The following is a 13,595-nucleotide window of genomic DNA, read 5'->3' as shown; positions in this document are numbered from 1 at the left end:
ATCACTTCTGCCACTGGCCTTTAAAGCTGCCATCTTGTCTCCAGAGAGTCAGTTCTGTTTTGGACTCAGTTGAATGAACATGTCTTTGTTGCTGAATCAGTTTTGCAGCCGGGAACAATTATACGGGTGGCTGCCCCAAACCTTCTCAATGTTTGATGGTCGTTTTTGTGACAATATATATGCCAAATAATACAAAGATTGCACAACATTTGTTTTGCACTAACTGGAGCTCATCAGATGTTATCACCTTTGCTTTGCTATACGGGGAACTAACTTACCTCAGACATCAGCGCCTGAGGCGAGTACTCTTTGTATTATTTGGCAGACACTGTATCACATATCTATGAGCTGCGTCTCACAACTGAAAGGATGTGTTGGATGTTTGCTGACTGGCAGACCAACCACAAATGTTACCTGATAGGTAACCACCTAATAATCAGATTGTAATTCAGACCTATATATATATATATATATATATATATATATATATATACAATATATATATATATATATATATATATATATATATATATATATATATATATATATATACAGTATATATATTTATATATATATATATATATATATATATATATATTGTGGTGGATTGCCGGCTTTCGATTCCACGGGGCCACCAGGAGTCGCTGTAGGGGGACTCGGAGGCTCTTATGTGCCCTATAACCTGGGAGTACGTCATGGTCACGTGACAGGAAGATACGATGTGCTCCCGGGTTGAAGAAAAGGACTGTTTACCCTGACCCGGAAGGGATAAGGAATTGTGGACGGATTGGACAGGTGCACCTCCGGGTCAGGGTGTATAAAAGGACGATGGGAAATCCCAGACGTTGAGCTGAGCTGGGTGGAAGGGTGGCAACGCGTCTGGGAGTGGAGGATTGGTTATTGTTTATTGTGATTTATTATTGAGTATTGTGGAGAGGAGGGTGCTTTGTGCACATTATTGTCTAAATAAAAGAAATATTTGGACTTTTACCTGGTGTCTGACGTCTAGTCTGAGGGTTCAAGGGGTCACTGAGACCTCTATCTATCACAATATATATATATATATATATATATATATATATATATATATATATATGGATTTTTTCTTAGGTGCTTCTGATGTGCTTATTCACATGCTGAATATGTGTGTGAAAGTTAAATACTATTAAATATGAGGGGTGAGCACATGGGAGGGCCCTCTGATGGTCTGTTGTCCTCTCTGGGGATACTCTTCTTCTCCTTGCAACTTTCATTGGGATTACTGCTTTTAAGAATGTTTTGTTAAAATTTGACACCTCAGTAACTAGTAAGAATAAGAAAAATAATTGTGGAAACAGTTCTTCTTATTAAGTCAGTCAGTCATTTTCCAACCCGCTATATCCTAACACAGGGTCACGGGGGTCTGCTGGAGCCAATCCCAGCCAACACAGGGCGCAAGGCAGGAGCAAATCCCTGAGCAGGGAGCCAGCCCACCGCAGTCTTCTTATTAATTAAATCTATATTTAATTATTTTTATTTTTATTAAAGCTTCTAGGGGTTCATCAAACTAAAAATATTTTGGTGATTTTTAAAATTAAAGGTTAATTTTTTTATTCTTCCATCATTCAAATTGTATTTTTTTTATTTAGTATTTTTAGTACTTTAATGTTGTATTGAACTACATGACCACCTTTCTAACTTTCTTATAAGTTGCTTACTTTTAAAGTAGGGTTGTTTTAGAAGTGGCAAAAAGCTAATTGTATCATTATTTAGATTAATGAATGACCACCTTGTATTTCCACTGGCACTTTGAAATTGTCTTTTTTTCTTTCAGGTCACCTTCCCAATCCGAGTCTTTCACCTTATTGGGGTCAAAACACTCATTGTGACCAATGCAGCTGGAGGAATAAATCGTAGCTTTAATGTTGGCGATATCATGCTCATTAAGGACCATCTCAATATAGCAGGCTTATCTGGCCAAAACCCTCTGTGTGGGCAGAATGATGAACGGTGAGGGTCTTCAAATTGAAAGCTAACACTTTTGAAGGGCCAGTGCTCTGTGTGGCATCATACTTAATGTTTTTCATTTTCATTCAGGTTTGGGGTGCGATTCCCCTGTATGTCAGATGCCTATGACAAGCAGCTCCTCAGCTTGGCTTTAGAAATTGCAAAGGAGATGAACTATTCGAGTTTTATCCATCAAGGGGTATACTGCATGCTGGCCGGTCCAACCTATGAAACTATTGCAGAGTGCTGTATGCTCAACACCTTGGGAGCAGACGCAGTAGGTAAGGCTGAAGATGAGTCATTTATCATCTTGCAAAAACTGACCACAATTTGAATGAATAGAAAGTAAAATGTTAAGCAATTAATTGTGAAAAATATTCAAAGTAGTCCTCGAAAGTCATAGTAGAGTAATGAATCACATGGTTAAGTGAAAAACTGAACCTCAAATTAAACCAGCATTGCTTGATGTCTGATTGGGTTAGTAGATATGCTGATGAAGGAGATGGTCCAAGATGCTGTTTATAGAGATGCCTAAACATCAGCAGATTAAGAGCAGTTTGGATGGTCATATGATGCCCTGGTCATATGATGCCCAGTGCCTTGCACTGACTCAACACTGTGGGCAGTTGGAGACGTAACCAAATGGATCAGTGGTTTAGAGAACCGAGACACCGACACAGATGATATAGCAAAAGCATTACAACTGTTTATTCCAAGAAGTGCCCATTAAACACAGTCCTGTGTCGTGCAATCATTTTTTTTTATTGATTTTATAGTAATCATTCCATACAAATAGATCACTTTTTACAAAAAATAGGATTGAAAAAAATCAACCCCCACCCCTGAGAAAGAGAGCATGGCCAACAGAGTAAAACTTAAAGCTAGTAAAAATAAGTAAATTGATGAGTTTAATAAGCGGATAAAGATAAATGGAGAAGAAAAAGAAATGGGAAGAGAATCTGCTTCCTCAGTGCTTTAAGAGCTTAAAGGCTGCAGCAAAACGATTATATACACGTTTTTCCAAGTCTTTATTATCCTGCCGCTGCTCCTGCAGCTCCAGCCGCAGCTTCAAGTTTGTCTTCTCACTTGTCTTGAGCAAACCATTTATTTCTTTCTTTATATTTTTCTGAATGTCTTTCTTGAGCTTATTTATGGCCGTGGCCATTGTTGCGATCATTACCTTCAGTTCGGACAGATCGTTTTGGCTTTCGTGCTCCGTAAGTGAAGTGGCACTCCCTATTACAGTCAATGCTAGAGAGGAGTAGATGAAAGTGTGGACTGCAAGGCCATTTCCAGTTTCAAGTGATCTTCTGGAATCGGCGAGCTATCGTGACCTATATCACTTGCACATTCGCTCCCATTTTCGCTCTTGACAGGAGACGATGCAGCGAAGCAGGGTCCTGGGGAGTCTGTGTTTTTGCCTATCTGTTCCGGGTCAGTCTCTGAAAGGCCGTACCTTGCACTTGGACTTAATGTCTGTCTAGACTTGGATGTAGCTTTAGATTTCTTTTCCGTTTCTTTCTGACCCCCTTTCTTGTTGCTCATGTTTATATACTGTAATAGAAACTCCTCGGGTTGGGTAAATACAGGATACCTCGGGATAATAAGAAATAAGAGAAAAAATAAAGCAGCTGCTAACGGAGTTCCGCTTCAGCCATCCATCTCCTGTAATGAACGAGACCAACTCCCTGTCGTGCAATAATTTATCCATAAAACTACTTTAAGTGTAATGACACGTATAAAAAAAAAAAAGTAGTTAAAAAGGAATAATGTAATGGAGAGAAAAATAATCCAATCTTTATCCCTAAAGTTTCATCAAGGGGAAGAGATTTGCTGAGGGCTAGCTCACCTTACAACCTCACGATCTGCCTCCACCTGACTGGATTTTCTGGAGGTCTTAATTGAATGCAGTGCATGTCCCCTCTCTAATGGAGCAATCAGAAGGTTACATGGATGAAAAGACAAAAAGATGGAAAGACGACCTTTAGCGTCTGTATTGGCATGGGACTTCTACAGGAAATCCCTGCTAACGCTTCTTCAGTCCCTACCAGTGGGCTCACGTGTCACCACGCTGGTGATGCTGTGTGCTTCAGTCATGAAGGAACTTGGGTTGTCAGATGTGTGTTTTTTTCTGCTAAATTGTGCTGTTTTTTAAAGTATTGTGCAGGGCAAAATAATAAGTTGCTGGTATGTATTTTTGGGCTATTTTTAAAAGGTACCCACACCACCAAAATGCCAAAACTAGAAGGGACAAACCCCCATCACGTCTCTCTATCTTTAATACTTCAAGGCTAGTCAATTTTATATTGTATATTATAGTCATCAGAGAGCATTGTAATTCATTGGGTTTTTATACAGCGCAGTTAGGCCTGTCATTGGGCTGGAAAGTTTTGCAGGACCTGACAACCCTGTCCATCGCTTGGGTTTCGGAACTCATACATGCAAGCAATCTGCCACTCAGGTAGCTTTCCAAACTTTTTCAGGTTCTTAACATACTTATGAGTCCTTCCTTGCAAGCCACTAATCTGGCGCCCATATCCAACAGGAGCAACACTGTGATGTTGCCACTTTTTCACTCAAGATGTGCACATAGCTTGGTAGGCCTCCCGAACTTGCATGAATGACTGAGTGTGCCTCCACTTGGAAGTGTGTCCTTGAGCAGCTGCCCAGCCATTTCGTACTGGTACCTTACCAAAGGAAACAGGGTTGTGCATCAAACCTATTTATATAAAGAAAGGTAAATCTATAAATAATCATAATGTAGCAACCAACTACATCCTGTGATCTGGGCCATCACAAGTCATAGGAAACGCATCTCACGCTTCAAGTGAGAACTGAGGAACAGCATGCAGTTTTACCACAAAATTTGAGAATAGGGACACTCAGCAGAGAACCCAAAACCAAAGTGAGAATTTTGATAGTAACATATAGGTGTGAGTCTGGAACTGGGTCCTTGCTACAGCTAAAAGCCAGTGGAGAGAGCAAAAATGTAGTATGGGTGAAGCGAAGCACAGGATATGACAGTCAGGCAACTGCAGTCTTCAAGGTCTGGAGAAGTTGCAAAGCATTCTCCTGCAAATGGTAAGAAGAGTAGTCCAGTGTCAAATCAAATGTGATATCTTTGTGATTGCACACATTTTAAAGGCACTCCATGTTCAGTCTCTTTTATTATTTAAACAAGCAACATGCCTAACAAGAGTGCCCACTCACTGTATGTTAAATAAATAGCATGGTAACCAGTCCACCAAACCAAATACCTTCTGTGTAAACATAAATGATAGGTAAAATGTAATTGCATGCTGATAAATTAAAATAACTCCTATTTGGCCATTAACATATTTACTGTATATAATAAGTTTAAGAGATATCAACACCAGAAGTCACTTCAAGTCTTTCCACTTGCTTTAGGGAGACCTACAGCATCAGATTGTTTCTTTATCAAAACAACATGTTTTCCATAAGAAAGCAAATGTTTGCCTTGATATTTCATGTTATTCTTTTTTCATATTTTATTTAAGAGTACAAAACACATGCAGTAATTTAACCAAAGCCACACTCATGTGAAAACAGAAACTAATGTCTACATTGTTAAAGAAACACATAGTAGTGGTGTGGATGAGGCCTAGGATAATGACTTGCCTGAGCATTTTCAGTCTTGCTCGTGCAACAGTCATTCCCTAGAGCTCCCCTGGATTTTTTAATTTAGTGTGCTTTTCTGACTCTTGGCTTTGTTCTTCCTAATTTTTTAGTTATTCTTTAATATTTGGCTCCTGCTTTATAATGCCTTTTTACTTTTATGAAAGTATTGGAATTGTCCAAAAATTCCATTTCGAGATTTTGATGAATCTCGATATTTTAGACCTCCCTGAGTCCAAAAATACTATTTTTGGAATTATGTCTGTGTGTCTGTCTGCGTGTGTGTGTGTGTGTGTGTGTAAACACAGTAACTTGAGTGCACTTTCACTTAGGTCAACCAAATTTTGCATACAAGTATTAGGTATAAAATATAGATTTCTATCAACTTTTGGACTATTTTCATTAACCGGAAGTGGTACTTTACCTTTTATTCATGCAGCTGTAGAGTCCGATTTATTCAATTTTACTTTTATAATAATTGCTCAATATATTATTAATTTGATTTGAGTTGTTGTTGATGGTTCTTTAATGTACATAATATAAAAATATAATCATTGTCTTGCGGTTTACTCCTCAATTATCCATCCCCATATCTAAGTATACGAGAAAGTCCAGGGGAGACCACTCACAGTTTTTTTAAAATGTTTTCTTTGTGTGTTTTGACTACACTTTTTGCATTGTCATCAAACTATAAAGTACAAGTAAATATTTTAAGACTTAGAAAGACCTACTGAGATCAGAAATGTGAAAACGCAGCAGGGGGGCTAAGAAATGTAAGTGCTGAAAGGATTTGAGGGCCTTACATAACCCTTTCAGGTTACAGAAGCCACAACTGACAGTCCTGATAGCAAACAAGGCCACCCTGCTGCAGACACTGGACACAATTTAGGTACGGTGATGGGGGTAAAACTACAAATGTAAATTAAACAGAAAAGACAACACTGAGGGAGTAGCGGAAATGAAACCTATAGGAAGAAGATATAAACGGGGACAAGGCACTGTTGCAATCTGAAGTGTATTATAACAAATGAGACTTTAGTGTTCACAAGAATGTTTAATTTAGCAAAAGACCTACAAACTCGAGACTTTAAAAGTATTTTATCGTAGTTTTCACAGCTAGGAATTCTAAAATTTAAGACCCTGGAACCCCCAGTAATGAGGCCATTCTCTGTAATAAGAGATGTGCTGCTTTGTGCTTCTGCATTGATGATGCCTATATAGTGGCTCTTAATTTTTCCTTTAGGAGGCTTGTTAAATTACAGTTCAAAAGTCTTTTTGTGATCCAGCTAGTGCTTTTGTAGAATAAACTACTGAGTCATGTAGTTGAAGCAGAAACCTGGACAACCTTTCAGAAGTACCTAGGTTAAATATTGGGACAGCTTAGCTACTAGCTATGCAATCAAGCTTGATGGTCTCAATGGTCGTCTCTCGTTTATCTTATGTTCTTATGTTTTCTAAGCCACTCACTAACAAAGGGTTTACCTACAATTTTGTGTGGGGTTTCTTAAATGGCCATACAACTTACACATCTTTCCCACCAACTTTAAATTAACTTTAGTGCCTGCATTTTAAGCAGGCAAAACTATCTGAGCTGAACCTACTTGTAAACACCCAATCAGAGCCCTGATAAAACATACGTGAAATTTTTAGAAATTAAATATTAAGGCTTTTTACATTTTGCTTGGATGTTTTGTTGGCTATAACTGTAGTTTTCAACAAAACATATTTGTCATTGTTATTATTGTTTGTTATTTCTTGTCAGCGAGTTTGGTACGATTTGGGGGAAGTTTTGTATAACTGTGACCATATTCTTTACAGTCACGATGCCTGTGCCTAGATTCCTATGTTCAATCTGTATAATAAGATGCATTATGGTGTTCTGGAAGTACCATTATATACATACACATATTCTGTGTTTCAGAAATGATGGGTTTGATTAATGCAATGATATTCACATTTCTCACTGCTTTCTTCTTTCTTTCTCAAATTTGTCTGTCACACAGGTATGAGCACCATCCCAGAGGTTATAGTGGCCAGACACTGTGGGCTGAGAGTATTTGGGCTCTCCTTGATTACCAATAAAGTGGTGATGGACTATGGGACCCACGAAAAGGCTAACCATGAAGAAGTCCTTCAAACTTGCAAGTTGCGTGCTAAGGACCTACAAGCTTTTATCACAAAACTGGTTTCCAAGGTTGACTAGCCGAGTAAGTTCTTTCTGCACTAAACTCCAGTTAGCAGAGTAATTGCCTTCCTTGTCTGGTTGTATTTTACAGGTCAAAGTAGATTTTATAGCTGTTTCCAGAAAGAAGATTTGACACCTAAATTTCTAATCATCAATTCCAACACAATAGTAAGTGTGAGTGTAGCAACAAGACACAAGGTTGTCATTTTGCATCAACAAAGCATTTCCCAAGCAGTCGGGAGTTTCAGGATGTGCCGTGTAACATCTTCGGAAAAAGCACAAGGAAATAGGCAAGGCGGAGGAACAGAAACACAGGTTGGACACAATAACTGAATGCAGCATATGAGAAATACAGAAACTGATGTCCCTTCCAAATCAATAGAAGTGTAGCACAGCTATCAACTGTGAACTCGCTGAAACAACTGGAACCCAAGTACACCCTTATACAGTTTGGAGAAGTCTTGTCAGAAGTGATCTTCAGGAAAGAGTTGCTTCCAAACAGCCATTCCTCATTACTGGAAACAAATATTGCACAGAAACACAAGGACTGAGCCCATGGATAATAACAGCAAGTGCTCTGAACTGATGAGTCAAGATTTAAAATTTTTGTTTGTCTGTAGAAGAGATGGAGAGAGTAACATGGATGAGTGTCTACAGTCATCAGTAAGCATGGAGGAAGTTCACAGAGTTGAGGGTTTAGTTCTGCAAAAAGGTGGTCTTCTTAGAATGAATCAAAATCCTTAATGCTGAGAAGTGCTGAGCAGATTCTCGTCCATCACACAATTAAATCAGAGAGATGTCTGACTGGTCCCCACTTCATTCTGCAGCAGAACAATTACCTCAAATACATAAAGATCAAAAAGAAGAACAAGAAGTTCTATAACATATGACTAGGCCTCCCCAAAATTCAGATGTCAAGGCTGCCTGGGATTACCTGGGGAGACAGAAGCAAGCGAGACAACTAAAATGTGCAGAAGAATTGGGTGATGTTTGGAGCAAATGATCAGCCGTATTTCTTATAAATATTCACACCAGTGTACTTACAGTAAGATAAAGTGTTAAAAGTACAAGTCTTAAGTCTATTCTAGCAGTATTGCTTGCAAGGCAGAAATCATCCCTGGACAGGGTGACAGTCCATTGCAAAATAATCTTCTAGATACACACACTTGTGGCCAAGTTTTGAGTTGACTTAACATGCAAATCTTTAGCCATATGGGATGGAAATTAGAGTACTTGGAGTAAAATCTATGCGGTGTCACACATGTGCACATGGCCTCCATGACATCACTTCTGGTCCAGAAGATTCACCTTCCGGTCACGAGTCTGATGACGTCACATCTGGTTCTGGTCATAATTACCTCACTTCCTCTGTCACACTTCCTCTGTCACACAAACACCCACCATCTCAATCTCACCAGTTGGTTCTGTTTTGGACTTGAACCTGTACACATCTGTAATGAAAACTCTTCCATTTGCAGCAAGGAAAAATTATATGGGTGGCTGCCCTGAATCTTTTTTGTGACTCTTGTCTCATCTTTGGCAGTGGGCATGAAGACAACATGCAAATTCCACACAGGCTACAACTAGATGCCATATTCTATGAATACACAACAAACCACTCTGCTTCCCCTGCTGTGCTGTCCATTGAACGTATACTTCAGTGTACTAATGAATGACTTCTTTGCATTGTACCCCTGATTCCTCTGTGCTTTTTGTTTTCTAAGTGATCTCTGCTTAACTGTTACAGCTCCATATACAGTACAGTACAAGTACAGTATAAATTAATTAGCATTTGTCATTAGCAAACGGGACAGGATCCTGTAGTCAGGAGGCTAGATTTGAAGGGCACATAGGAAGTGAGAATCACTGGGTCAGGCACATCTGCCAGAAGTTCTCTTAATAGATTTTGAACTTTTAGGTGACAATGCCTACCATCATTACCTCAAATTTTTGTTCTCTTCCTGTCCAGTATACAGAGTATTTTATATAAGTCACATTTAGAGAATGTTCATGTTGAAAGGTGCTATATAAAGTGAGCTATACTTGAAGCAGATGGTGGCTAGATGGACTGAATACTCTCCTCTCATTCTGAAGGTAGTTGCAAGAAAATAATTAATTTGTGTGTATGTTGTTTTAGCTCTTTCAACAAAAATAGTCTAATTCCAGATATCCTCCTGTTTTCATTTAGAATTTTGAAGAGACCGGAGGATGCTGAGAAAAAACAGCACTTTAATGGCATGCTTTTCCTGAGCTTATTGACTATTGGACAAAGGACCAAGATGGTGGAGATCAAATAGGTTGGGTGTCTGGGTGGGTGAGGTGGTCCTGGCAGTACCTGCAATACATTTTAGAAAATATTTCTTACGTGGACTAAATCACCTTGGTTTTATTTAACAATACGTTTAGTTTAGTTAGTACAGTTTAGTTTGATACATCTTAGCTTTATTTTACAGTAAGTTAGTATAGTTTAGCATTCTTACCTGAATAAGTATAGTTGATACACCTTAGTTTTATTTTAGTGTAACTTTACTTTAGTGGCTTCTGTTTTGTTTTTTTTATTTTTGATAACAAATTGTAATACATGACACAAACAAACTAAAATGATTGCAGCTATATTACATTTTACTAAAATGTTAAGGCAATGGGTTTTTACACTCTTTGGTACTCTTTTTTTGTACTAGTAATCACACTGCTTCTAGAACCCCAGTAAGTTAGGCGTGGGTGCTTTGTTGAGCGTCCTACTTCCTTGTAGTAGCCACGAGAAACCTTGAGGCCCATCACTCCCTAAGTGTATACATGTTCCCAACAGATTTTACTTACTTTTGCAGTCCATCTGTCAAAGAGATCCATCAGTTGTACACCAGCGTGTACTGTCGACTTCGACTCTAACCTGCATTCACTACTCAACCACCTAATCCAGTGTTTTGCATTAGATATTTAAACATCAGCAAAATGCTAATCAACAAGTGTTTTATCATAAAAGTGTCTACAAAAGGCACTTTAGCCTCCTAAGGTTCTTTTTTATTGATGGACAAGTTAATTCTGGAAATGCCTGAATAATATTCTTTAGGTTACTAACCTTGTTTTTACATGTACAGCCACAACAGCTACCTCTGGAATCCATAACAGATGCAGACCGCATGCTGCTGAGATATGTTCTCAGTTTTTCACCCCTTGAGGGATTTAACACTGAACATCTGAGTACCTTAACAGTGGCAGGCTACACACCAGTTTTCCACCACTGCAAGGGTTGAACCTCTGAATACCTTAACAAGACCAATTATGCTTACAGTTTCCTCCATTGCTGAACCGTTCTAACAGGAGCTTACTACCATGAAAGTATTTTAAGCAATATACTTTAACTAAGACCAGGAGTTTGCTCCTGCAGGTATCACACCACTGTCTACTCCCAGTCTTTTACCTTAGAGAGGATTTAATCTGAATGAGCACAGCTTGTTATATTACTCAGCCTCTTAACACTTATAACTTGGGTTAGGATCCGATAAGAACCTGCTTGAATATCTCAGCCCCTCATCCTCTACAGTCACCAACCCTCTAGTGGTCATTAGTGTCAATAAACAAAAAGACAGCTTTGGTGAGATAATACCCAAATTTTATTTCAATATAGACTTACTAGGGGGCTTTGTCCCCTGATCACTTCGCTCGCCAACCCCCCGGCCTGTGCTATGCGCCAGCCACTTTGCGTCACTGCCACTCGCGTGTGTGGATTTCACTTTCACCAAACAGCAATTTTTTTAATTCTCGTGGATTTTCCGCTTCATTGGGAAGAAACACTACTTTTCCCTGATGGCAACATGAATTAGACGATCTAAGTCTCTGACTTAAAGTTTAAAGCCTGTGATGAAATAAAGTCCACAAAACAATTATAAAGTGTTGGGGAATTGCCTATTGCTAGGATGCAATAATTGGTCAAAAATGATTAGAAAATCAGACATTCAACATTCATGGATTTGAGAAGCTTGTTTTTATACAGTAGAAAATGGCTACAGGAAATGATTTGGCAGGAAGTTAGATGTAATCGGAAGTGACATCATCTGGACTGGACGGAAGTGACGTCATTTGGACTGGATGGCAATGAGCCAGAAGTGACATCATTCTTATGAGCCGGAAGTGACATCATCAGTGGAGGGCCGGAAGTGACGTCATCTGTGGGAGTTGGAAATGATGTCATGGTTGAAGAGAATACTGTTGTGGAGCCATTTTCAATGGTGAGAATTGTTGATGGTACGTGAGGATTATTATTTTTCTTCCTTGGTTCTAGAAAGGCAGAGGTAGAGGCATCAGTACCACAATTCAAACCCCTGTCTGATTATAAATCACTCACCTCTGGACTTGTTGACTGCCTCCTAAGTGCACGTGTGTGACAAGCCAAACAATATCTACATACTTCTGTTATATCACCTATGTCCATATATTCGATCTCTTTTTGCTGTTCCGCTATTTAACCGAGTAATAATTTCCATTTGTTAGCGCTAATGCAATCTTTACTATCAGTTTTTTGAGACTTTCGAATTTTAGTACATTCATAATCTCTAACCTGTTCTACATGTGTATCGCACCAACATTTTTGAACCTCTTTATGACGTTCTACTTTGTCTTCTACTCTTTGTGTTTTATTTCCGACCCCACTTGGAGCTGAGGGCACAGGAACTGTGTCTGACAATAGCATTCACACGAATGAGAAATGATTGGACTGTGGGCGTGGTTGTAAATGTTTGAGACGAGGGCGGGACTTGTCAAAATCTCTTCGCAAAAAGTCTTTTCTTGCAGGACCTGAAATTATCTCTTGCGGGAGTTGAAATTGTCTCCGAGAAAGTCTCGTCCCAGGATTTCCTTTTATAATAAAGAGATTATTTACAGAGAAACCCGGCATGTCAAACAACAGCAGTCATAACAGAACTCTTTGATTGGAGTGGTGGGCTGTTTGCATGTGAGAGTTGAGAACCAATGAGCTTTTAGCTGGCAGTACAATGCATAGAATGTAGCAACGAGGAATAAGAAACAAGTTTTGTTTTGAACCTCACAAACAGATTCAAATCTTGTCGATCTGATACTGTACCTTGTGTTTTATGTACTAACACAGAATGGAAAAAATAAATAAAGGGCTACTGAACTCGCTGCAGCTGTTAACCCTTTGAACATTGCCAGCTCTTTCATGCAGGATGCTATTGGTTGTTGGAAAAAGGGGCGAGTATGGCTGTACTGGAAGATTGGCATTCAGTCAGTAAATGTGATATGGGCTGCAATTTTCAGTCATTTAAACTGACATTTTGCAGCAACGAGATCACCGACTGTGATCGGCAAATGTGACATACCCCACAACAAAAAAGTTACTTTGTGTGACCTTGGCTTCACTTTTGTTCCCTGACAACATAATGCTTCATTGCATTTTCAAAACTGTCTCTCTCACATGTACCTTATGCTCTCTCTCTCTCCCAGTGTTCTCAAACTAAACACAATGTCTAAAATGTATACATTTCTCTTATACAGTGCCTTGGTAGCTGATTGTGCCAGAATTAGCAATACCTGCATCAGCTGAAATCAGACAACTGATAATTTCCAATGGTTTTCTTACTTGTTACTGAAGCTATTTTTAAGTTAAACATGATGAAATGCTGATGGCAAGGTCCCAAACACCTATTTCACATCTTCCAAAAAGCTCGCCCACTCTGGTTAGTTTATCTGTGCTTAATCTTATGTAATCTGCCATTTATTACATCTTATTTATTTGCATGCATTCCTGTATCCTCTCTTGCATCATTGTCAT

General features: G+C 38.9%; 1 protein-coding gene across 1 annotated transcript in view; it reads left to right on the top strand.

The window, feature by feature from the left end:
* The window catches only part of pnp6 (purine nucleoside phosphorylase 6), an 85,827-nt gene extending 75,597 nt beyond the window's left edge, over positions 1 to 10,230 (top strand). The window contains exons 4-7 of the mRNA XM_028809604.2: positions 1,814 to 1,989; positions 2,077 to 2,267; positions 7,626 to 7,829; positions 9,996 to 10,230. Coding sequence (XP_028665437.1) covers positions 1,814 to 1,989; positions 2,077 to 2,267; positions 7,626 to 7,825 — 567 coding nt within the window. The 3' untranslated portion in view covers positions 7,826 to 7,829; positions 9,996 to 10,230. The remainder of the gene's footprint in view (positions 1 to 1,813; positions 1,990 to 2,076; positions 2,268 to 7,625; positions 7,830 to 9,995) is intronic.
* Positions 10,231 to 13,595: the final 3,365 nt, after the last annotated feature.

Source organism: Erpetoichthys calabaricus, chromosome 9, assembly GCF_900747795.2.
Source record: "Erpetoichthys calabaricus chromosome 9, fErpCal1.3, whole genome shotgun sequence".
Taxonomy (NCBI): Eukaryota; Metazoa; Chordata; class Cladistia; order Polypteriformes; family Polypteridae; genus Erpetoichthys; species Erpetoichthys calabaricus.
Note: the sequence above shows the minus strand (reverse complement) of the source record. Positions and strands in the feature narration are given on the sequence as shown.